A 25903-nucleotide genomic window follows, 5' to 3' on the forward strand; every position below is an offset into this window, starting at 1 on the left:
TGTTTTTGTGTTTTTTTTGTGTTTTTGCGTTTTTGTGTTTTGTGTTTTTGTGTTTGTGTTTTTGCGTTTTTTTTATTTTAGTGTTTTTGCGTTTTTTGTTTGTGTTTTGTGTTTTTTTATTTTTGTTTTTTGTTTGTGTTTTTTTTTTTGTGTTTTGCGTTTTTGTGTTTGTGTTTTGTGTGTTTTGTGTTTTTGCGTTTTGTTTTTAGTGTTTTGTGTTTGTGTTTGTGTTTTGTGTGTTTTGTGTTTGTTTTTGCATTTTTGTGTTTTTGTTTTTGTGTTTTTGTTTTTATTTTGTGTTTTTGTGTTTTTGTTTGTGTTTGTGTTTTTTGTGTTTTTGTTTTTGTGTGTTTGTGTGTTTGTGTGTTTTACCCAGCAGGATGGGCACAGAGGCGACGGCGCAGCAGCAGAGGGTGAACACCATTCGGCCGGTGACGTCGGAGAAGCGCGGCGGCTTGAGCGGGACGTGGAAGTAGAGCGCGTACATGACGCCCACGGAGCAGAGCACGGAGCCCAGGACCGAGAGGAGAGCCGGGACACGACCTCGACGACAGCACGCGCACCGCCAACAGCAGCCACGCCCACCGCCGCCGCCGCCGCCTGCACACGACACCACAAACATGCTCACAAATATCACCAGTACAGTTATTCCTCAGTATACATGTTCAATTTTCAGTTTGAGAGAAAAACTCAGCCTAAATGTGCAAAGTTTGTGGGTAACACTTTATAATAACTCCACCTTATTTAGCCTTAATAAAGCATGAACAAAGACTTAATTAATAATGAACAAAGACTTAATTAATAATGATTCACGCTTAGTAACTATTTAATTACTACCTTAATTAGCACTTGCACTTAATTTGCCTGTGCTGTAAATAGTTACTCATAATTATTTCATACTTAATTACTCATGAACTAACCATTTGAGCATTTATTAATCATTAGTAAACTATGAGAGAATGATTTACTAATAATGCAATGCAATGATAATTCAGGCAGCTGTTATCTGTTAGTTAAGTCTTTTTGAGAGTTTTTCTAAAGTGAAGACAAATTACGCTTTATTAAGCATTTACTAAGCATGAATCATTATTAATTAAATCTTTGTTCATTATTAATTAAGTCTTTGTTCAAGCTTTATTAAGGCTAAGTAAGGTGGAGTTATTATAAAGTGTTTAAGAGTTTGGGTTTTAAATGTGTGTGAATGAAACAAAACACAACTCCAGGTCTGTTTGTGATGAGAAAAAAACATCACACTGCAAGAAGCTTGGCCAAAATGTAAAATAAAAACACTTAAATCTATCAGAAAACGACTTAAAAGTATTAAAATTATCTCTTCGTGCAGCAAGATCGTTTTACTTGATGAGTTCTCCTCTAGACAATTTTGTGTTTAAAGGAATAATGGAAAAAATGGATAACAGACTGAACCAGGACTAAACCAGGACTAAACCAGGTCTAAACCAGGACTAAACCAGGACTAAAGCAGAACTAAACCAGGACTAAACTAGGACTAAACCAGGTCTAAACCAGGACTAAACCACAACTGAACCAGGACTAAAGCAGAACTAAACCAAGACTAAACTAGGACTAAACCAGAATTGAATCAGGACTGAACCAGGACTAAACCAGGACTGAAATGGGACTAAAACGGGACTAAACCAGGTCTAAACCAGGACTTAAATGGGACTAAACCAGAACTGAACGAGGACTAAACCATGTTTAATTCATTTTGGTTTTGGAGACAAATAATGAAAAAAATTGTTGTTTTTTCATTTTCTTATTTTTGGTTTTATTTTGAAAAACGAATGAACGAATGACACACGGATTTTAAATGGGCAGAAAAATGTTTTGCACGTAAATGGTCCATGCATTTTAGAAGGAATTTTTGCTGTATTTTTGGAATTTTTTTCCACAAACTGCCACTGAAATTACATAAAACTCTGATAAATGTTTAGCACTGACACCAGGTCCACCAGGTCCACCAGGTCCTGATCAGAAAAACCTGTCATCTGCACTTTAACCAGAGAATCTCGTCTTTCTTACCTGCGTGTGCGTCCTCCCCCGGGGCCGGCCGCGCCTCTACGGGAGCCTGGGAGGTCCACATGTTCAGCTCCACGCTCTCGGGGGCGGGGCCGACGAGGGGGCGGGCGGAGGGGCTGATGAGGGGGCGGGTGGAGTCGTCGGCGGAGCAGTCGAGGCGCGGCGAGGGCTCCGGGGACCACCTGGCCGGGTCGGTGCCGTTGGGGAGCGGGTCCCGGCGGGGGGTGGAGGTGCAGTTCTCTGAGGAGGGGGCGGGGCTGACGGGGGGGGCGTGCGGGTGGGCCGACGGCGACTCGTCTGGCGGGGGGCCCTTCGGGAGCGTGTTGTTGTTGATGGGGCGCTGGTAGTTTCGGGGGAGACCTGTGGACGCACAAACTGAAATTAAAACATTTATAATTTGATTTATACACAGCAAAAAGTGAAGTGTTCAAATCGACTCTCACAGAATCAGTTTTAACATTTTCTCAGAGTTTATTTGAGTCCAACCTGTTCTAGAGTTAATTTAACATTTCTGGAGATATTAATTAAGTGACACTGGACCAAAAGTTTCTGTTTAATCCAGAAATCAAGAGTTAAATTAATGTTTTGAGAGTAAACAGATAACACTTTGTAGAGTTTTCCTGATTTAACTAAAAAACACACAGAGGGGTTTTATTTTGACACTTTATTTAAGTTAATTCAAGATGAAATTATGAACAAAACTGGTTCAAACTGGTCTTCTCTCGCAGGAGTTGGAAGTGGTGGGAGCAGAGTCCTGCACCAGGTCGGGTGCACGCGGGTAAATAGTTGCTGAAAGTTGCTGGCTTTTAACGTTCTGGAACTTTGGAATTTTACGGTCGGGTAGTGATTACACACGGACAGGTCTAAATCAGGACTAAACCAGGACTACATCAGGACTAATCTTGGACTTAAGAGAGAGAGAGAGAGAACCCCGAGCCCATGGAGCAGGGTGTACGCAAAATGCGATTGGGCGACGGCTGCGGTCTGTGCGGCGCGGAGGTCTGTGCTGGCCCTTTTACCTGCGGTCACCTGATGGTCTACCTCTGGACCTGTCCCAACAGTGAGTCCTGGTTCAGTTCTGGTTTAGTCCTAGTTCAGTCTTGGTTTAGTCCTCCAGGTTCAGTCCTGGAATCAGTCCTGGTTTAGTCTTGGTTCAGTCCGTGGCGTGTGCGGCGCAAAAGTGCGGCATCTCGATCAGCGTTTCTTCTGTTCAGTAAATAAAACCTGTGAAGTTTTGACAGTCGAGTCGTGTCTGTGAATTTGTGTTCGTGCTGAAGAAAGTGAAACCGTTTCATTTCATTTCATGACTGTAATTCTTGAAGTCGTAACTTTTCAGTCCATATTCTGATGGATGCTTCAGTGTGATTTATCACGGGTTCGGGCGGGTGCGAGTTTAACTTTGATATAATCACAAGTTAACATGCGGGTGTGGTGCTGGACTGTGCGGGTGCGGGCGGGTGCAGGTCTCCAAAAATGGACCCGTGCAGGACTCTGAGTTTAATTAACTCCAACCACATCAACTCTAGCAATAAGAACTCCAACTCAAACCCCCATTTAACTTTCAAATAATTAAAATAACACTTTTTGTGTTAAAAACAAACCTGAAATATTTACCCTGAAATTTTAACTCTCCAGTTTTTACTCTGTAGATTGACGCTGAGACATCACACTGATGGATTTATCGCACTGCAAACCTTAACACGGTCAAAAAAGCTTCAAGACTTTTTCAAAACAGAAAGTGATTTGGCATCAGCACTGCTCTAACTACTCACTAAATTAACCACACATGCTCATCGACATTTTGAAAGAAAATGTAGAAAAAGCAGATTGTTTGGTTCGTCTCAGTTGAACTCCGAGGTGAGTAAAGATTGAACTCTGCAGTGAGTGAGACGGGGTTGGGCTCTATGCAAATCTGACTCTCCTCTGGTCCCGTCCTGAACTCTCAGCTCTGTTTTGAATACAGACTCACACAAAGGACCAGCCTCAACTCTTTATACACTCAGATACATCGCAGAAAAACTCCTTTGACCTGGGATTTTTCTGAAAATCAGCTTTTATATCATAATAAAATGAAATGTGAATGTAGAAACCAAACGTCGAGCCTTGTTTATGTCCTTTTACTGATTTTCCTGAAGCGACACACATTTTTTCAATCTGTATTTCAATATAATCCTCATTTGCTCATAGAAGTTTACCCTGAAATCATATTTTTTAAATGTATTCTTGTTTCCCATGTCCTGTAACTGCAGATTTGGGAAGAAAAGCTACAGAATTTGTTCAAAAATTATTCAGAATCACTCTTAGGAAGGATGTATTTCACTGAGATATGTAAGATAAAATCCTGAAATAGTTGCAGCACAGTTGAGACACAGTTTTTGCAAGATTTTCTTTATATGTATGAACAAATGTGTTGACATATATTGTAACTTGCCTATGTAAAAATATAAAAAATTAGAAAATCTGTGTTTTTTTTTTGTTTTTTTAATATATGTACATCACATTTGAAATTGGAATAATTGGAATTTGACAATTTGAAACAAAAAAAATCCTCCATACAACCTTAAAGGAGCACAAATCCAAGTGTCCTGGGTCACATTTGGAAAAAAAATCGGATCTGTGTCGCTCAGACTGTCATTAAAAGATCAGATACAGGAACATAGAGGCGAAAAAACTGAATTTGCGTCAACGTAGCCTCAGAGTCAGTACTCACTCTTGTGCTGGCTGTTGGGCAGGGGCTCCAGGGAGGGCGTGGAGCCGGACACGGAGCAGCAGGGCGAGTGCAGCTCCTCCACGGACGACTCGGGGCTGTCGGACACGGGGGCCAGGACGATCTGCGTGTCCAGGTCCAAGAACGGCGAGAAGGACAGACGGGACGGGTCGATGTCCTGCAGCTGGTTGATGATGTCGCTGATGGACTCCTTCATGCTCTCCAGCTCCTTGGCTTTGGGCGGGTTGTTCGGGTGAGGGTGGGGGGGGGAGAGCTGCCGGCCCGAGCTCATGGTCACTCAGACTCTGCGAGAACAACACACACGAGGTCAGGAGTCAGGCGGGTTACTAAGACTCTTACGACAAGTTACAATATTTATTTAAACCTGGTAAACAGAATGAAATAGTCAGACGGATAACTACATGTAGTGTCGTCTGCACTTGACCCGTTCTTCTGTGTGAAATGTGGTGTAAAACTTCAGATACGTGATTATAAAGCAGAAAAATTGGAGATAAAGTCCACAGAAAGTAGAGTCACTATCTCTATTCTGCAGCTTCGCCTCGATCCGTGCGCTGCGTGGATGTAAACAGACACACGTGAGGAACTACTCCGGCCTTTTTACTTTCAACAAACGCCTCAAACTGGATTAACAGTGCAGATTTGTGGACTGGGATCAATGTTTGTGGCGGATCATTTCTGTGGATAATGCGGATGAGACGCTGAACTTTAGATTTACCAAATTACAAGAAGTGAGGAATAAAGTCTGTCCGTTATTTTCGCTATTTCCCAAGTTTGTATTTTGCATCTCTGCGTCCGTTAGAGAAACACAAACAAACGTCCAACCTGATCCAAATGATTGTGCATGTTTTGGGTTGATGAGGGAAACTGGAGTGTCCAAAAGAAACTCAATCTCCACACAGAAAAGCCGTGGTGAAACTCCTTGCAGTGTTGGGGAGTAACAGATTACATGTACTGGAGTTATGTAATCAGAGTACAAATTATGAGTAACTGTATTCAGTTACAGTTACTGTTTCAGTGAGTGGTAATTGGATTACAGTTACTTTGCTGAAATAAATGGATTACACAGAGATGTTTTCCCATTTTCACATTTTGGACTAACCAGGATTAAAACCAGGACTAAAACCAGGACTAAACCAGGTCTAAACCAGGAATAAATCAGGACTAAAACCAAGACTAAACCAGAACTAAACCAGGTCTAAACCAGGACTAAATCAGGTCTAATCCAGGAATAAATCAGGCTAAACCAGAACTAAACCAGGTCTAAACCAGGACTAAATCAGGTCTAATCCAGGAATAAATCAGGACTAAACCAGGACTAAACCAGGTCTAAACTAGGACTAAAACCAAGTCTAAACTAGGACTAAAACCAGGTCCAAACCAGGACTAAACCAGGTCTAAACCAGAAATAATCCAGGTCTAAATCAAGAATAAACCAGAACTAAACCAGGACTAAACCAGTACAAAACTAGGACTAAAACCAGGTCTAAACTAGAACTAAAACCAGGTCTAAACCAGAACTAAACCAGGTCTAAACCAGGACTAAACCAGGACTAAATCAGGACTAAACCAAGACTAAACCAGAACTAAACCAGGTCTAAACCAGGTCTAAACCAGGACTAAACCAGGTCTAAACCAGGACTAAACCAGGTCTAAACTAGGACTAAAACCAGGTCCAAACCAGGACTAAACCAGGTCTAAACCAGGACTAAACAAGGTCCAAACCAGGACTAAACCAGGTCTAAACCAGAACTAAACCAAGACTAAACCAGGACTAAACCAGGTCTAAACCAGAACTAAACCAAGACTAAACCAGGACTAAACCAGGTCTAAACCAGGACTAAAACCAGGACTAAACCAGGACTAAAACCAGATCTAAACCAGGACTAAACCCGGTCTAAACAGTATGACACTAACAGTAGGTGGACATACTCATATAAATTTCTAATTTCTCATATAAAAATCATTTCTCTATCAATAATATTTTTAATCTGGTTAAGTGGAGACTGGACTGGACAGACTAAACTTCTTATGTTCAGATCCTCGTCTTTGTTTCTCTACAGTAAAACAAAAGTCTGTTCATGGAGACTTGGGCTCAGCCAATTTGAAGAAAACAAACATGAATTTTCAGGATGTGGTTGGTACATTCATGTCGTTTTAAAAAGCACAACAATATCAAGTAATCCAGAGTATTCAGATTACGTTACTCACAAACTACATTTTGAGGTATGTAATCTGTAATCCGTAGGGGAATACATTTTAAAAGTTCCCAACACTGCTGCTCTGTCACCAGTAAAGGCCAAAACACAACATTATTTTCTATGAACATGAACACAACAGCTCCTCTCAGCCAAACACTGCGTCTCATTTTATAATTCATCTGCAGATAAACTCCTGTTGAAAACACCGTGTCTGCGTGTGTGTTTTTGTGTGTCATGTGGGTTTGGCGCTCTGTTGTGCGTTTGCCTTTATGGTCATGTTTATTCTTCTGCTTCCTGGTTGGACACTGAGCAGCAGCTGCGACACTCAGACACAATCACACAACTGCTCCCTGAATGAAATAAGAATAATTCAGACTCAAACTGTTTGTGTACAATGTGATTTTGGCCGGATCTTTGTGCGTTAACGACACATAAAGACAGACAGAAATCCTATTGTGGACAGAAAGGCGTGTTGTTGTAAAGGTGAACGAGGGGTTTATGGAGGAGCAGGTAACAAAGGTTAAACGGACACAATTCCCTGAGTAAATGTGTGTCCTCATAAAGCCTCAGGAGAGCTGTTGTGTCCCTGCAGGGCCACCGCAGTTTTAGAGCTTGTGGGGCTGTGGAGAGGCAGGAACAGTGTCCAGGATAAACCAGTTTGTGTGTTTCACTTTGACACAGACGTACAAGTGTGTGCTGAGAGGTGAACGCACAAACGAGTTTAATAAGGAGAAGAACAATGCATGTACAGAGCAAATAAAACAGAGAAGTAAAACAGAGAATAACAGAACAGCTGAGAATATCAGAGGGTCCGGTCAAGCAGAAGTAAACAACAAGGCCAAAAATTCAAGTTAATTCATCTGATATAAAAATGTATTGAACAGATACATATGTACTCTAGTTTATGAAACTGTTGACCTTTTTTCTGTACCATTTTTGGTTCTAAAGTTACATATGTTTTAAACAGACCATGTATGAAACATGGAACAAAAATTATTTCCCAAATTTCAAAGACCCAAAAATCATGTAAATAAATGGATGTATTTCATCATATCTTGTGTTATTCCATTTTTGAACTGTTGATGAAGGTACACGATTAAAAAATATATATATATTATTTAAAATGATAAAAATTTGCTTGGAAGGACTGACATATTTTATAGAAATAGTTTCCTTTCATTTTGAAGTAATATTAAAGTATTCAGAAGAAAAAAGTTGACAAATGATGTAAAATCCTGCACCTTCTACTTGTTTGAACAATTTTCCCTCCGTTACTTTTCCCTCCGTTACCATGATCTTTCTTAATAAAAAATCTCATTAGTCAAAAAGTAAGAGGTTTTTCAATCTAATCTTGTACCATATGGTAGAAAACTATATGAAGCAAATATTCAAACCAGTTTGTTAAGGATATGTAAGTGAGAACCAAGAGTTATCACTGTTTGGATTTATTGCCCTAAAAGTGCTGCATATTTCATTCCCTCCGTTACCGACATGAGTTTTAAAATTTTTTTCAACAACTTGAAAGAATATTCTGACACTTTACTTATTTCAATAGTCCCTCTAGTTTCTGAATAAGAGCTATTTGAATGTCAAAAATCTGCCCCTGTTTCCCTCCGTTACTGCTTGACCAGACCCCAGATCAATATACGACATAAAGGGCCCATCTCATGCAAAATAACTCTTTTCACATTGTATCTTCTGCACATAAACAAGCACAATTTGGGTTTTATAACATCCATTATACAGCAGTTCTGAAATCTTGCTGATTTCTTGGAGACAGTCACAGACCAGGAACTATGAAAGTCCGACTATTGCTCCTCCCCCCGCCCGTCCTGAGAAAGCACAGGCTCCGCCCTCCAAACGTGACATAGGCTCTGAGTGAGCCGCCCTTCCTCCGCCATCTCAGGGAGGGAGGGGGAGACAGACGTGCACCCTGATAGAGGCAGGAATAAACTTTTATTCATCATGGAGATACAGCGCGTTCAGTCGCATGTGCTGGACCCGGAATCGGACGAGGACTTTGAGGAGCACGAAGCTCAAGCACCGCGTCCACATCAGCTGAACATTACTGATTGGTCAAGTATTAATAAACACTAGTAGATAAATGTGTGAAGAATCCCTCAGTCGTTCAGGTAGAATCCATGTCGAGGAGAAAATTCAGTTTTTCGACTGGACAAAAGTTAGTTTGGTTGAAGACGTTTCGCAGATCATCCAAGCTGCTTCTTCAGTTCTGGTCAGACGCTGGTGGACACTTCCTTATATCTGCAGGGAGGAGCTAACTACACTGAAACTACTCTGAAACTCACACACACACTTGTTTACAGCTTCTGTTAGTTAGTTGGGCCTATTGACCTGTGCAGGGTGTGGGGTCTAATTAACAGAACAATTCATGGCCATAATGGAGCTTCCACACCTCTGGACCTGACCTGGACTTGGATGGACTTGTAAATCCTCAAACCTAGTAGTATCTAGTAGATAAACTTATTATATCGTGTTCAGTGCAGTGTAGAACAATGAGCTTATGCTGTCGCTTTTGTTGAGGTGTTCATGTGGGATTTGTCGTCGATGCGGGCGGAGGCGGTGGAACAGGAGAGGGGAGCGGGGGTGAAGCGCTTTCTGCTACGTCAAACTCATCATCGGTGAATCTGCCGCATCATTGTTGTAGCAGCTTTAGTTCATTGTGCAGAAATACACTGCAATTTGTTTAAAAAAAATGCCGAATCGATCTAAAAAAAACACTTGGCCGACATATACAAGGCCCACACATCACTCTTAGAAGGTAGAAAACTCTGAAAAGTTTATTTTGCATGAGATGGGCCCTTTAATATAAACATACAGATAACATACACGACACTCACACAGACAGGTGCCTCTGCTGCATCACTTGTGGAAGAAAAACACTAAAACAACTCTGTACATCTTTCCCTTCATGACAGAGTAATGACTAAAACTATAATATTTCTGGAGTATATTCCTCTGTCTGCTGTGTCACAGTCAGAGTCAGACTCACTGCTTTGTGCTCGTGGAGTTTACTTTGGTATGATTTTTGTCCAAGTTCAACAGTTCTGCATTTCAGGAGGACGTCCCTTTTCTGTAATACAGCTCTGACTGTGATACTCTGGTAACATACACAACTAAATCTGATTTCTGGAACTTGCTTCACTACAATAACTGCAGTCTAAGTCTCTATCACAAGAGCCTCCAACCGTTTACCGTCTGTGAGCTTCTTTTTGTAAAATGAAAATGCCAACGAGCTACTAATTTTTGGGGTCACCAGAAATTTCGTAAATATAAGCACCATGGTGAGCTGTAGATGAAGTGCAGTTAAACACCTACAAAACAAAACCCAATATCCAGTCATCAGTGGCATAAAAATTATACATTTACAAAGGAAATAGGAATTTAATCAATCAATTTGAGTTATTCACCACAACATATATGATTCAGAAATCCCTTGGTGAGCTCCTTGGAAGGAGGTGGAGAGATACTGGTGGCTCCTCATCTACAGGTTGGAGACTCCTGCTCTGTTCAATAATAATAATAATAAGACCAGGGACACTCAGAGTGTTCTTCATTCACTCTACTGTCTGTGGTGAGAAGTCAGGACTGTCAATCTGCACCACCAGCCCCTCCCACCACCACACACACACACACACACACACACACACACACACACACACACACACACACACACACACACACACACACACACACACACACACACACACACACACACACACACACACACACACACACACACACACACACACACACACACACACACACACACACACACACACACACACACACACACACACACACACACACACACACACACACACACACACACACACACACACACACACACACACACACACACACACACCACTCACACACACAGACACACACACACCACAATCACACACACCACTCACACACACACACACAACAATCACACACACACACACACACACCACTCACACACACACACAAACACACACACCACAATCACACACACACCACAATCACACACCACTCACACACACACCACAATCACACAAGGTGGTTAAGTACACAACAGTACACAACAGTACACAACAGTACACACTAGAGACACTGGGACTCCACTGTGGCCCCTGGTGTCCCACAGGCCTGACAAGGTGATGTGACCACACACACTATTGAGGACACACTAGTGAGGAGACACTAGTGAGGACACGCTCACTAGTGTCTCCTCACTAGTGAGGACACATTAGTGTGCCCTCACTAGTGATCACTCACTAGTGAGGACACATTAGTGTGCCCTCACTAGTGATCACACACTAGTGAGGACACACTAGTGAGGACACACTAGTGAGCGCACACTAGTGTCCAGTGTTCATGCACTAACATGCATCTTCTGCCCCATGATCTGAGCAGCCGATGGACAGAACCATAGACACTCCCACTTAAAAAGCAGCTGTGTTTGTGTGTGTGTGTTAGTGAGTGTGTGTCTGTTTGTGTGTGTGTGTTAGTGAGTGTGTGTCTGTTTGTGTGTGTGTGTTAGTGAGTGTGTGTCTGTTTGTGTGTGTGTGTTAGTGAGTGTGTGTCTGTTTGTGTGTGTGTGTGTTAGTGAGTGTGTGTCTGTTGTGTGTGTGTGTTAGTGAGTGTGTGTGTTGTGTGTGTGTGTGTTGTGTGTGTGTTAGTGAGTGTGTGTGTGTGTGTGTGTGTGTTGTGTGTGTGTTGTGTGTGTTGTGTGTGTGTGTGTGTGTGTTGTGTGTGTTGTGTGTGTGTGTTAGTGTGTGTGTGTTAGTGAGTGTGTGTGTGTGTATGCCTGTTTGTGTGTGGACTCTGATGTGACGCTCATGACCGACTCTCTCAGGAGTTTTACATGTCGCCTACACACTTGTCCCACTTTAACACTGATTTCAGTCAAATTTCAGTCTGACTCGTTCCTCTCGCTGATGCTTTCAAAGTCGATTATTCTTTAAATTCATATAAAAAAGACTTTGATTTTTTTGAACAGATCTTTGCAATAAACAGATTCTTCAAAGCTTAATCTCATCTGAAAAAAAAGGTAAAAGGAGCTGCTCACTTTAAAACCACCACTGCATGACATCACAAGGTGGACCAGAGCATTTTGAGCTTTGGGGATGTAGACAGACGAATAACGCAGGATTAGAGGATTACTCATTACAACATGCGCGAATGAAACAAAACAAAACACGCGTCCAGGTCCGTGTTTGAGGACGTGACGACGTTCTAACCCGACTTAAACCTCACAGGAGTCAGTTTTGCGTCACATAAAATCTTTAAAATCCCGGATAAAGATAAAGTCTGTTGCCTCTTTGGACTATAGGCTTGTATTTACAGAGCATAGATTCACTTGTGTAATAATAAGAGCAGTATTAATAACTCTGTGGCCGTGTTGAGTCTGCTGTACACAGGAATGTGGGCCGTGGACAGTGTCATGTATACACCACTGACAGGACCCGGGACTTGGTTTAGTTTTGGTTTAGACCAGCAGCAGGTTCAGTCGTCTTTAAGTTTGGTTATACGCCGCAAAAAAACAATATCTAGGTATGACTTAAATTAAGAACATTTGACTTTATTTGAGTCGATTCAACTTGCCAAGTAAAATGATCTTCCAATAAAATACATAAATGTGTTTTTCTTAATTCAAGCAACATTAGATTTAGTTTATTATTTTAAGAGTTATATAAAAAGTTGTTGTTTTTCTTATTTTGAGTGCAGCAAGATGTCTTTTCGTATTTTAAGTACAAAAAGATCTGGTTCGCTGGCAGAAAATTTTACTTTGTCAAGTGAAATTTAAATTTTTTTTTTAACTTGTTAATTCAACTTCCATGAATGTAAAGTCAATTTCCTCTGGTGTTAATTCAACTTCTCTTAGTGTTAATTTGGCTCCTCCCACCCACCATTTCAGACCAGTTTGACCAGTTTTGTTCATAATTTCATCTTAAATTAACTCAAATAAAGTGTAAAAATAAAACTCCTCTGTGTGTCGTTTAGCTGAATCAGGAAAACTCTACAATGTGTTATCAGTTTACTCTCAAAACATGAATTTAACTCTTGATTTTGGGGTTAAACGGGAACTTTGGTCCAGTGTTACATCTTAATTAACACTTCCAACAGTGTTAAATTAACTCTAGAACAGATTGGACTCGTATAAACTCTGAGAAAATGTTAAAATTGATTCTGTGAGAGTCGATAAATTTAAGACTTTTTTTAGACATTTTTTGCTGTGTGTAAGAATCAGTATTGAGTATCGAGTCTATTCTAAACCAGGACTAAACCAGGACTAAAACAGGTCTAAACCAAGTCTAAACCAAGTCTAAACCAGGACTAAACCAGGACTAAATCAGGTCTAAACCAAGTCTAAACCAGGACTAAACCAGGTCTAAACCAGGACTAAAACAGGTCTAAACCAGGACTAAACCAGGTCTAAACCAAGTCTAAACCAGAACTAAACCAGGACTAAACCAAGTTTAAACCAAGTCTAAACCAGGACTAAACCAGGACTAAAACAGGTCTAAACCAGAACTAAACCAGGACTAAACCAGGACTAAAACAGGTCTAAACCAGGACTAAACCAGGTCTAAACCAAGTCTAAACCAGAACTAAACCAGGACTAAAACAGGTCTAAACCAAGTCTAAACCAGGACTAAACCAGGTCTAAACCAAGTCTAAACCAGGACTAAACCAGGACTAAAACAGGTCTAAACCAAGTCTAAACCAGAACTAAACCAGGACTAAACCAAGTCTAAACCAGAACTAAACCAGGTCTAAACCAAGTCTAAACCAGAACTAAACCAGGACTAAACCAGGACTAAAACAGGTCTAAACCAAGTCTAAACCAGAACTAAACCAGGACTAAACCAAGTTTAAACCAAGTCTAAACCAGGACTAAACCAGGACTAAACCAGGTCTAAACCAAGTCTAAACCAGAACTAAACCAGGACTAAAACAGGTCTAAACCAAGTCTAAACCAGGACTAAACCAGGACTAAAACCAGAACAAATCCAGACTAAACCAAAACTAAACCAAGTCTCAACCAGGACTAAAATCAGGACAAAAACAGAACTAAAGTCAGGTCTAAAACCAGGACTAAAACCAGGACTAAACCAGGTCTAAACCAGGACTAAACCAGGTCTAAATCAGGACTAAACCAAGTCTAAACCAGGACTAAACCAAGTCTCAAACAGGACTAAAACCAGGACTAAAACAGGTCTAATCCAGGTCTAAACCAGGTCTAAACCAGATCTAAACCAGGACTAAACCAGGTCTAACCCAGGACTAAAATCAGGACTAAAACCAGATCTAAACCAGGTCTAAACCAGGTCTAAACGAGGACTAAAACCAGGACTAAACCAGGACTAAACCAAGTCTCAAACAGGACTAAAACCAAGACTGAAACCAGGACTGAAACAAGTCTAAACCAGGACTAAAACCAGGACTAAAACAGGACTAAACCAGGACTAAACCAGGACTAAAACCAGGACTAAAACCAGGACTAAACCAGGACTAAAACCAGGACTAAAACCAAGTCTCAAACAGGACTAAAACCAGGACTGAAACCAGGACTGAAACAAGTCTAAACCAGGACTAAAACCAGGACTAAAACAGGACTAAAACCAGGACTAAAACAGGACTAAAACCAGGACTAAACCAGGTCTAAACCAGGACCAATTCAATATATCACAATGGTCCATGATATTATTGTCAGAACTTTGACGACACCAAGACCAAATCTTTTACCAAAATTACACGTTTCTTTGTGTGTTTTGTTTCTCTTACGAAAGACTTGAGCACCTTTTCTAGTCCGGTTTTAGTCCTGATTCAACCCTGGTTTAGTCCTGATCCACCCCGTGTGTCAGATGAGATTGAGTCCTATTGTAGACCTGGTTTAATCCTGGTCTAGTTCTTGTTACACACAATACTGTACAAACACAAGTCCACCTGTTGATTTCCCCCGACCCCATTGGACACACCTCGGTTATGTCCTGCGTTCTGATTGGATAAAAAACCCACCAGACAGACTTCCATTCTTTGTGGATTAGGACAAGTATTCGACGCAACCAAAGCCACAAACCGTGTAATTAAAGGTGCACTGCGTAACTTTTCTGACAGATTCTACTCTCATGTTGTCACCAGTGTTGGGCAAGTGACTTCAAAACTGTAATGTGATATTTATTTATGACTCGTTACTGTAATTTGGAAGTAATTTTTTTACAATATTACTGCGTTTAAAATCTAAAACGGACTTGGATGGGAGAATCAGGGGCCACAGGGGGGCGCCAGTCACTGGACTAAACCAGGACTAAACCAGGTCTAAACCTAAACCAGGACTAAACCAGGTCTAAACCAGGACTAAAACCAGGACTAAACCAAGACTAAACCAGGTCTAAACCAGGACTAAACCAGGACTAAACCAGATCTAAACCAGACTAAACCAGGGACTAAACCAGGACTAAACCAGGCTAAAACCAGGACTAAACCAGGACTAAACCAGGTCTAAACCAGGTAAACCAGGACTAAACCAGGACTAAAACCAGGACTAAACAGGACTAAACCAGGACTAAACCAGGTCTAAACCAGGACTAAACCAGACTAAACCAAGACTAAACCAGGACTAAACCAGGTCTAAACCAGGACTAAAACCAGGACTAAACCAAGACTAAACCTGGACTAAACTAGGACTAAAACCAGAACTAAACCAAGACTAAACCAGGTCTAAACCAGAACCAAACCAGGACTAAAACCAGGACTAAACCAGGACTGAACCAGGACTAAACCAGGACTAAACCAGGACTAAACCAGGATTAAACCAGGACTAAACCAGATCTAAACCAGATCTAAACCAGGTCTAAACCAGGACTAAACCAGGACTAAAACCAGGACTAAACCAGGTCTAAACCAGGACTAAAACAGACTAAACCAGACTAAACCAGGACTAAACCAGGACTAAACCAGGACTAAACCAGGACTAAACCAGGACTAAACCAGGTCTAAACCAGGTCTAAACCAGGACTAAACCAGGACTAAAACCAGGACTAAACCAGGACTAAACCAGGACAAAACCAGGACTAAACCAGGACTAAACCAGGACTAAACCAGGACTAAACCAGGTCTAAACCAGGACTAAAACCAGGTCTAAACCAGGACTAAAACCAGGTCTAAACCAGGACTAAACCAGGACTAAACCAGGACTAAACCAGGACTAAAACCAGGTCTAAACCAGGTCTAAACCAGGACTAAACCAGGACTAAACCAGGGACTAAACAGGACTAAAACCAGGACTAAACCAGCACTTCTTATAAAATATTTTGTTTGTATTTTGTTTGTTTTTACCCACAAGTGTTGTCATGTAAACAGGCCCTAAAGGTGCACTATGTAATCCTGCTTGTTTCTATGGAGATGCCATTACTCTGCTTGAAATGTTCCACAGTGTGACATTAAACAGCTTGACTTTACATTTATTCAATCACAGGTGGTTTCATCGCTCAGAAACACCTAGTAATGAAAACTAAAACAGGCCTTCTGACTGTGAGCAGTGTTGCCTCTCCACAGATCTGCCCTGTAACTTGGTCTGGTTTGGTCTCCATGGAGATAGAAAGGTTCAATGCCATACTTTGAAAGGGTGAGTTGTTTTTAACACAAAAAGTGTTATTTTAACTATTTGAAAGTTAAATGGGGATTCGAGTTGGGGTTATTTGCCAAGTTCAACTTCAACTTCATAATTCATCTTCCCTTAGTGTTAATTCAACTTCCACTAGTGTTAATTCAACTTTTATAGTGTTAATTCAACTTTCATAGTGTTAATTCAACTTCCTCTAGTGTTAATTCAACTTATCTTAGTGTTAATTCAACTTATCTTAGTGTTAATTCAACTTATCTTAGTGTTAATTTGCCTCCTCTCACCCACCACTTCAAACTCCCGTGAGAGAAAACCAGTTTGACCAGTTTTGTTCATAATTTCATGTTAAATTAACTCAAATAAAGTGTAAAAATAAAACACCTCTTTGTGTTGTTTCGCTAAATCAGGAAAACTCTACAATGTGTTATCCGTTTACTCTCAAAATGTTCATATAACTCTTGATTTCGGGGTTAAACAAGAACTTTGGTCCAGTGTTACTTAATTAACACTTCCAAAAAAAAATGTTAAATTAACTCTAGAACAGATTGGACTCGTATAAACCCTGAGAAAATGTTGAAATTTATTCTGCGAGAGTTCGATTTTAACACCTGAAAAGTTACACAGTGCGTCTTTAAAGTTACTCCAGTAAAAGTAACCGAGTACTACCGCCTCTGAGGGGTAATGGATAATAGTTACCATGTGCCCCCCTCCTTCTGCACGAGACACTCACCCTCGTAGTTTCGCTTTGCTCTTTAATCCCGTATCGCGTCGTAAAAGGCGATTCGTGCGTAAAATCCAAGACGCGAGCGACGTCCCCATCTCACGCAGACTCCTCCGAAGCGCGTGAAATCTCGGTGCGTTCCTCGTGCGGATTCTTGGCGCGCTCCCAAAAATCTCTCCAGCAGCAGCAGCAGCAGCCAGCACGCATAGTTCGCCCGAGTATTTATATCCAAACAAAATGAAGTACGAACCCGCACGCGTGACCCAAACCGGATTTTTTAGCCATTCCGTAAACACGTTTTTTGTTTTGTTTTTTGGGTTACGGCGACGCGCGTGCACGAGGGGGGCAACGCGCTTTCACTCCACTCCCCCTTTTTGACAAAAAACATCCCGCTATTCTCTCCAATGAAAAGGTTACACTCCGGACGCCACAAAAGGAAGGTATGCGAGTCTTGGATGGAGCCAAAATACAAAATACGCGCGGTCGTGCTCGAGAATAAATCCCTAGAATCGTAAATTTTCACGATTTTAAGTCAATCTGTTGCATCTTACACTTTCAGACACGCTTATCAGAATCAATAAACTTATCAGTAAGGATTTTTGAGTTGTTAAAGTCACACCAGGTTTACCTCTTTCCACGTTTAGCCGTGCGTAAAAAGACGGAAACTAGACTTACTCGAGTTTAAAAGCGAATCCTCCGTGCGTAATTGTCGTGTCTTTCTTCCCTCCCCCTCTGCCTCGGCGCTTTTTGTCTCGCACCGATTCTGAACTTGTGAATCAAATTTCAGCTCGGACAAATACTACAAGGCTTTCCTCCGCCCACAGACGTTTCTCTCCCTCCTTCCCTCCCTCCCTCCTTCCCCTGGGTACCATGTCAAACGCCATATGGAGCAAATAAAGGAGAACCGGCGCGGAGGGAAGGAGAGAGGGAGGGAGGGAAGGAGGGGTCCGAGGGAGATATCGAGCGACGCGAGGTCACTTCCGAGTTCCGAGCAGGTAGCTAGTGCATCAAGTGCTCTGTTTTCTTAGTAAAAGTGCAAATACAGAGACAAAAAGACACTCAGGTAAAGGTATCGCATTAAAAAAATCGACTTAAAGCTGCACAAACTCCACTTCAGTACTGGAGATGTCATTGCGCTGTTTGGAATGTTCCACAGTACGACATTAAACAGCTGCCTCAGATCCCAGTTTACGCTGAAACGAATCCGCATATCACCGTATCGTATCGTTTCTGTGTCCGCAAGCCTTCCCTGTCCACACAGCTTTGAGCACATTTGTTTACGTTTTACAGAAATTAAACTTAAAACCACATGACTCATTTGCATAAACTAAGTGCTAAAAAAAAACTGCTGGCTCTTGTGCATTGATGTGGTTCATCTTCTGTCGGACTAAAGGACACGACTCAGTGGAATATGAGTGTTCTTTCTGTGACAGAGGGGTGTTCTGCTGATGGTGAGTCTGTTCTGTGTTTCTGTCGTGTTGGAAATGATTCATGTGAAACTTTTCAGAGATTATACGTCTGCAGGTCGAACACACAGACACATGTTTATATGAATGGACATATATTTTAGCTTCTTAGTGATTGGAAATCGGCGCCGATTACGTGACTGTGGACTCGATCTGGACTCGGCCATTATGATTCGACCAGGTATCGGATAAATAATATACGTATAGAACACACAGGACACAACAGTTTTTATTTTATTTTTTTTACTGAGGCGTGGGATTTGCTCAGCGCGACTGTCTGTCCAGCGCCTGTTGTACTAGCGGCGCACTCGCACTGGGAATCTTGAGCCGTGTCGTGCTTGGGCGCTGTTACCTGTGGTTCTGTGGTTCGTGTTCACACCTGAGCGGCCGATGGCGTCGTCACACGGCGTTGTTTGTTTGCGTGTTGCGCTGTGGAGTTGGCGCTTTTGGCGGAGCGGGTGGGAACAGCGGCACGGAGCGTCTATTGAGCGGTGAGACCGATGTTGCGGTGCGCGCTCCACGGTGGGTTTGTGGATGTGGTGTTGGTGCGGGGAAGTGGGGGCAGGGCGGGGGGCGGTGGAGCTTCTGTCATTTCGTTTTTATTTGGTAAGATTTTCTATTATTTGGATCATAGACAAGCCTAAATGTTTGAAATATAATGCACATGTCTCCGTACAATATCAAATATACAAACTGTAGATTGTGCAGAGTCGAGTCTCAGGTCTGATCTGATTCTGGTCTGGTTCCTGTTTGGTTCAGTTCATTAAGTTTACTAAGTTACACATTCCAAGACCAGACTGTGAAAAGTCCAGATTTTCAATATTGATGGTTCATGGTTAGAAAAGTTCAGCTCAAATACTACACATGAAATCAATACACTCTGATATTCGCACACATCCTGGATCATATTCTTTGCTCTTAGTTAATTTCATAATTTTTATAGAAGTATCGGATCGGGACTCGATATCGGCAGACACTCGAAATCAAATGATTCGGACTCAGGGGCAAAAAAATGTGATCGGAACATCCCTACAAAGACCTACATCAGAGTATCAGTGTTTTCAGGTGTCCACACGGTGCCGGATCAGATCTGTACTCAAATGAATTCGTGGGAGCTGGAGGCCACAGATCGTTCCGTCTCTGGAGCCGTTTTCCATCGGATTATTGTGAACGAACACTGCACCCACAACGAAAACAACTCAAATATGAACTAGTGCGAACTGGGCCTTACATTTTATTCAATCACAGGTGGTTTTATAGCCCAGAAACACCTAGAAACAAAAACTAAAACAGGAGTTCTGACTGTGAGCGGGGTCGCCTCTCTACAGATCTGACTTGTAACGTGTTCTGGTTTGGTCTTTGTGAAGATAGAAAGGTTTAATAATGCCGTACTGTGAAACTTTCCAGACAAAGGGATAACATCTGCATGGACAAAAGCACGTGACGGACGCTCTACACAACAAAAACTGGAGGGTTACAATTTCAGGGAGAGTAGTTTTTAACTACTTGTACTTGGCTATGTCCACAGTACTTTGAGTATACTTGTACTTGGATATGTCCACAGTACTTTGAGTATACTTGTACTTGGTTACATCCACAGTACTTTGAGTATACTTGTACTTGGTTACATCCACAGTACTTTGAGTATACTTGTACTTGGTTATGTCCACAGTACTTTGAGCATACTTGTACTTTGGTACTTGTACTACTTGTACTTGTACTTGTACTTGTTACGTCCACAGTACTTTGAGTACTTGTACTTGTACTTGAGTTACTTGTACTTTGAGTATACTTGTACTTTGAGCATACTTGTACTTGAGTATACTTGTACTTTGAGCATACTTTGTACTTTGAGTATACTTGTACTTGGTTACAGTACTTTGAGTATACTTGTACTTTGAGCATACTTGTACTTTGAGCATACTTGTACTTTGAGCATACTTGTACTTTACTTGAGTATACTACTTGTACTTTGAGTATACTTACTTTGAGTACATTGTACTTGAGTATACTTGTACTTGAGTACTTGTACTTTGAGTATACTTGTACTTTGAGTATACTTGTACTTGGTTACATCCACAGTACTTTGAGTATACTTTGAGTATACTTGTACTTGGTTACATCCACAGTACTTTGAGTATACTTGTACTTGGAGTTGTACTTTGAGCATACTTGTACTTTGAGTATACTTGTACTTTGAGTATACTTGTACTTTGAGCATACTTGTACTTTGAGTATACTTGTACTTGGTTACATCCACAGTACTTTGAGTATACTTGTATTTTGAGTACTTTGAGTTCATCCACAGTACTTTGAGTATACTTGAGTACTTGAGTACTTGTACTTGAGTCAGTACTTGAGTTACTTGTACTTGAGTTAGGTCTGAGTTCATCAGTCTCAGAGTTCAGGTCTGAGTTCAGGTCTGAGTTCAGGTCAGAGTTCAGGTCTGAGTTCAGGTCAGTCAGAGTTCAGGTCAGAGTTCAGAGTTCATCTGAGTCAGGTCTGAGTTCAGAGTTCAGGTCTGAGTTCAGGTCTGAGTTTCTGAGTTCAGGTCTGAGTTTCAGAGTCTGAGTTCAGGTCTGTTCAGTTCAGTCTGAGTTCAGGTCTGAGTTCAGGTCAGAGTTCAGGTCAGAGTTCAGAGTCTTTCAGGTCTGAGTTCAGGTCTGAGTTCAGGTCTGAGTTCAGGTCAGAGTTCAGGTCTGAGTTCAGGTCTGAGTTCAGGTCTGAGTTCAGGTCTGAGTTCAGGTCTGAGTTCAGGTCTGAGTTCAGGTCTGAGTTCAGGTCTGAGTTCAGACTGCGGAGGCTGAAGCTGCTGTGACTCTGCAGACACTTGAGGCTCACACAAACAGAGCGGCTGAGCTGGTAAATATTAGTTTAGCACTGAGGCGATTACGTGGACTGACTTGGATCAGACCCGGTTTGGCACGTTACATCTTTTCATTTAGACCCTGGTTTAGGTCTGGTTTAGGACTTCAGACCTTGTAGACCCTGTTTCAGACGTGGGTTTGTCCTGATGTAGAGCAGATGTACACAGGTTTAGTCGTGTGGTTTTTAGAGATGCTTCAGTCTCTGTTTGTGTTCAGATTGTACGGTCGTTTGGTCGACTCTGACCAGCCTGTTTAAGATCATTTGAAATAACAAAATAAACATATTTTATAATTTTACCTCATGCATGGACTAAAGCTAACCTGATTCATCAGCCGGTTTCACTTCGTGGAAACTGTCTGACCTCGCAGCATTAGGATTCGTTCACTCGACGGTAGGCAGGTACTTTTTAATTTAACCAATCGCTGCTGTTTGGTCTTCCTAACAGGACTAACTGGTATATTAAGCTTTTTCCAAAACCCGTAGGAAGAAGGACAATAACGTTTTTTCCCTTGATGAAATTCACCAAACATTCTCTTTGTTCCAGCTTTAAATCCTCGATCTGGGGAATCGTAGACAACACAGAATGTTTGGCTCTTGGCTGATTGGCTGTTGCCCAAACTCGCACTTCCGTTTTTTTGTGTGTCAACTGTCTAGTGTATTCCAATTCGATTCCTGATCTAGTCGATGGAGAGAAATTAAATTGAGCGGAGGCACTAGGTGGCACCAGCCTGACTAAACTAAAGCTGCATTGTTTTTATTTTAGAGTCATTTGGGTCTGTAAATGTTTGTGATCCTGTCGTTTTTATTTCACTATTTTGTCCGTTAATACTTTTTTTTTCCTAATATGAAACTCAGCTCCAAATTCACTCCTGTAACTGCGAGCCTCATGAGCTTCATTAGACTGGAGCTTAACTTTGTGGGTGACGTCATTCTTCCTTAGTCTGCTTCTTTATACAGTTTCACTTTGTAGAAACCGTCTGACCTCGCAGCATTAGGATTCTTTCGTTCGACGGTCGGCGGGTACTTTTTTTATTTAACCAATCACTGTTATTTGGTCGTGACGTGTGTGATGCGCCAAATCCCGTTGGAAGAAGGACAATAGCATCTTTCCCCTTGATAAAATTCACCAAACATTCTCTTTGTTCCAACTTTAAATCCTCAGTCTTGGGAATCGTTGACAACACTGAATATACGGCTCTTCGCTGATTGGCTGGTGCCCGGACTCGCACTTCTGGGGTTTTTGCGAACCGTCTAATGGAGGCATGTCCAAACTATGGCCCATTTTTTTGCCTTCAGGATTGCAGGTGAATTGGCCCAAATTACATGGCATCAATTAGAAATTAACTTTTTACTTTATACTTAATATTTAGTGTGTGGTTTTAAGAATCTTAGCGTGAATAAAGTCTGATGGTTCATTCTAACGTGTTAAACCTGCACATATTTTAAAGTTTGTATAGAGGATTTTTTAAGGGAAGAGAAATACAGCGACAGTTCTTTTTCAAACGTTGTTCATGAGTGACATCACCTTCCTCCTCCACAGCTCCTCAGTAGAAACATCTACTCCTCCCGCCTCTTTACTCTAAAAATCACGTTTGTTTACATCCCGTGCGTGTTCAGAATTACCGTTGAAGTTTAGAATAATTTAGCGAGGACGCGTCAGTTTTTAGACCCTTCGTCTGCTTCAGTCGCGCCGTCGCTGGACGAGATCTCCAAGAATCACCTCAGTTCGTCTTTGCTCCTTTTCCCTTCTTCTCTTCTTCTTTCATCGACCTCAAAAACCGACTTTCTTTTGCGGCGAACTGGTCGTGGATTCTCGTCCAACATCGCGACAAACTTTGTGCGAACTGCGAGGAAGCGACAGTTTAAAAAAGCCTCTAAGAACCGCTGCGTAAACCACGAAATCCCCAAGCGCTGATGAGTCAGTTACACTAGAAACGTAGGGAGTTTGATTGACCACCCTAACAGCCAATAGAAAATGAGGGAGCCTCGTTTTCTATTGGCTGATGTTTATCTGGCCTCAACACGTCCACAGTTGATCGATTTTCATTATTTTTTGATTTTTTATCATAATTACAAAGCTGCTGCGTCTCTGTAATGGTATTTTAAACTTGCACTGACAATTTGAAACAAACAAAACAAAACAAAAAATCCTCCATACAACCTTTAATTATTCACAGTACTGAGCTCCAGTCTGCGGCCCTCGATCGGCCCTCTGCTTCTTCTGTGTTTAGATTTGTGGCCCTTGATGAAAAACGTTTGGACACCCCTGGTCTAGTGTTTTCTGATTCCTGACCGAGTCGCTGGAGAGAAATGAACTTGAGCGGAGGCACTGGGTGGCGCCGGCCTGACTCGTGGTTCAGTGTCTCTTGATCAAAACGTTGTCCTGATTCAGAAGCCGCTTTGGTTTTCACTCGTCACGTTATAAACACGTCGTACATTTGTTTTGTTTCTCGTGTGATGGAAATACTGATACAGATGAACGATTCTGAACCAGTGTGTGGGGGAAAAAAACGAGCGAGCTTTGGAAAAAATGTGAGTTCCATCCGTCATTTTAATGTAATAAGCGGTTATTCTGGGGTGATGCAAGCAAATGTCTGAACCAGAAAAGACTCAGTTCTCAATATTCAGTATACAGCACTGCAAAAGCCTCACTGATATTTGTAATGTTTTCAGTTTGAGATAAAAACTCATCTGAAATCTGCAGGGTTTGTGTTCAACGTGTGTGAATGAAACAAAACACAACTCCAGGTCTGTGTGGGACGAGGAAACATTAGAAAACAACGATCAGACTTTAAATAAAATGAAGTTTAAAACACACTGTACTTATTTGCCAAGTGACTAATCAGGAGCTCATCAAACACGACTTAAATCTGACTTGTACATGATTAAACTTTTTTCTCAGAGCGAGTCCAGCCCTCAAACAGGCTCAAGTATCACTCAGTACACAGTCAGTACACAGTCAGTACACTGGTGGAGTACACAGTGGAGTACACAGTGGAGTACACAGTGGAGTACACAGTGGAGTAGAGAGTGGAGTACACAGTGGAGTACACAGTGGAGTACAGTGGAGTACACGTGGAGTACAGTGGAGTACACAGTGGAGTACAGTGGAGTAGAGAGTGGAGTACACAGTGGAGTACACAGTGGAGTACACAGTGGAGTACACAGTGGAGTAGAGAGTGGAGTACACAGTGGAGTAGACAGTGGAGTACAGTGGAGTAGAGAGTGGAGTACACAGTGGAGAGAGTGGAGTACACAGTGGAGAGTGGAGTACACAGTGGAGTACGTGGAGTACACAGTGGAGTACACAGTGGAGTAGAGAGTGGAGTAGAGAGTGGAGTACACAGTGGAGTACACAGTGGAGTACACAGTGGAGTACACAGTGGAGTACAGGTGGAGTACAGTACAGTGGAGTAGTACAGTGGAGTACATAGTGGAGTACAAGGTGGAGTACACAGTGGAGTAGAGAGTGGAGTACACGGTGGAGTACAGTGGAGTACGAGAGTGGAGTACAGTGGAGTACACGAGTGGAGTACACAGTGGAGTACACAGTGGAGTACACAGTGGAGTAGAGAGTGGAGTACAGTCGAGTACATAGTGGAGTACACAGTGGAGTACACGGTGGAGTACACAGTAGAGTACACAGTGGAGTAGAGAGTGGAGTACACAGTGGAGTACAGTGAGAGTGGAGTACACAGTGGAGTACACAGTACACAGTGGAGTACACAGTGGAGTACACGAGAGGAAGTACACAGTGGAGTACACAGTACAGTGAGAGTACACAGTAGTACACAGTGGAGTAGAGAGTGGAGTACACGGTGGAGTAGAGAGAGAAGTACAGTCAGTAAGTACACAGTGGAGTACACAGTGGAGTACACAGTGGAGTACACAGTGGAGTACACAGTGGAGTACACAGTGGAGTACACAGTGGAGTACACAGTGGAGTACACAGTGGAGTACACAGTAGAGTACACAGTAGAGTACACAGTGGAGTACACAGTGGAGTACACAGTGGAGTAGAGAGTGGAGTACACAGTGGAGTAGAGAGAGAAGTACAGTCAGTACATAGTGAAGTACACAGTGGAGTATAGTTCCTCTAGTACATTGTCCTTTTGTGTTGAGGTGTTGTAAAGCTGCAGCTCTTTTGTTGACTTCACTATAATGAACTTCCCCATTGACAGTGTGGCTGCTGCTCCTGCTGACTGTGGTCGGATGAGTGAGGTCGTCCCTGAGCAGCTGCCACAACAGAGA

The 25903-nt window shown here is 41.9% G+C and overlaps 1 protein-coding gene across 1 annotated transcript in view; it reads right to left on the bottom strand.

Moving 5' to 3' along the window:
* LOC110166464 (transmembrane protein 79-like) overlaps positions 1-18073 on the bottom strand; it is a 34815-nt gene extending 16742 nt beyond the window's left edge. Inside the window, exons 1-4 of the mRNA XM_055165257.1 lie at positions 17994-18073; positions 4748-5049; positions 2036-2397; positions 373-574 (exon numbers count right to left, since the gene is read on the bottom strand). Of these exons, the coding sequence (XP_055021232.1) occupies positions 373-574; positions 2036-2397; positions 4748-5036 (853 nt within the window). The 5' untranslated portion in view covers positions 5037-5049; positions 17994-18073. The remainder of the gene's footprint in view (positions 1-372; positions 575-2035; positions 2398-4747; positions 5050-17993) is intronic.
* Between the last annotated feature and the right edge of the window lie 7830 nt (positions 18074-25903).

This window comes from Boleophthalmus pectinirostris, unplaced genomic scaffold (genome assembly GCF_026225935.1).
Source record: "Boleophthalmus pectinirostris isolate CB_2022bp ecotype Guang Dong unplaced genomic scaffold, ASM2622593v1 HiC_scaffold_7, whole genome shotgun sequence".
Lineage (NCBI taxonomy): Eukaryota > Metazoa > Chordata > Actinopteri > Gobiiformes > Gobiidae > Boleophthalmus > Boleophthalmus pectinirostris.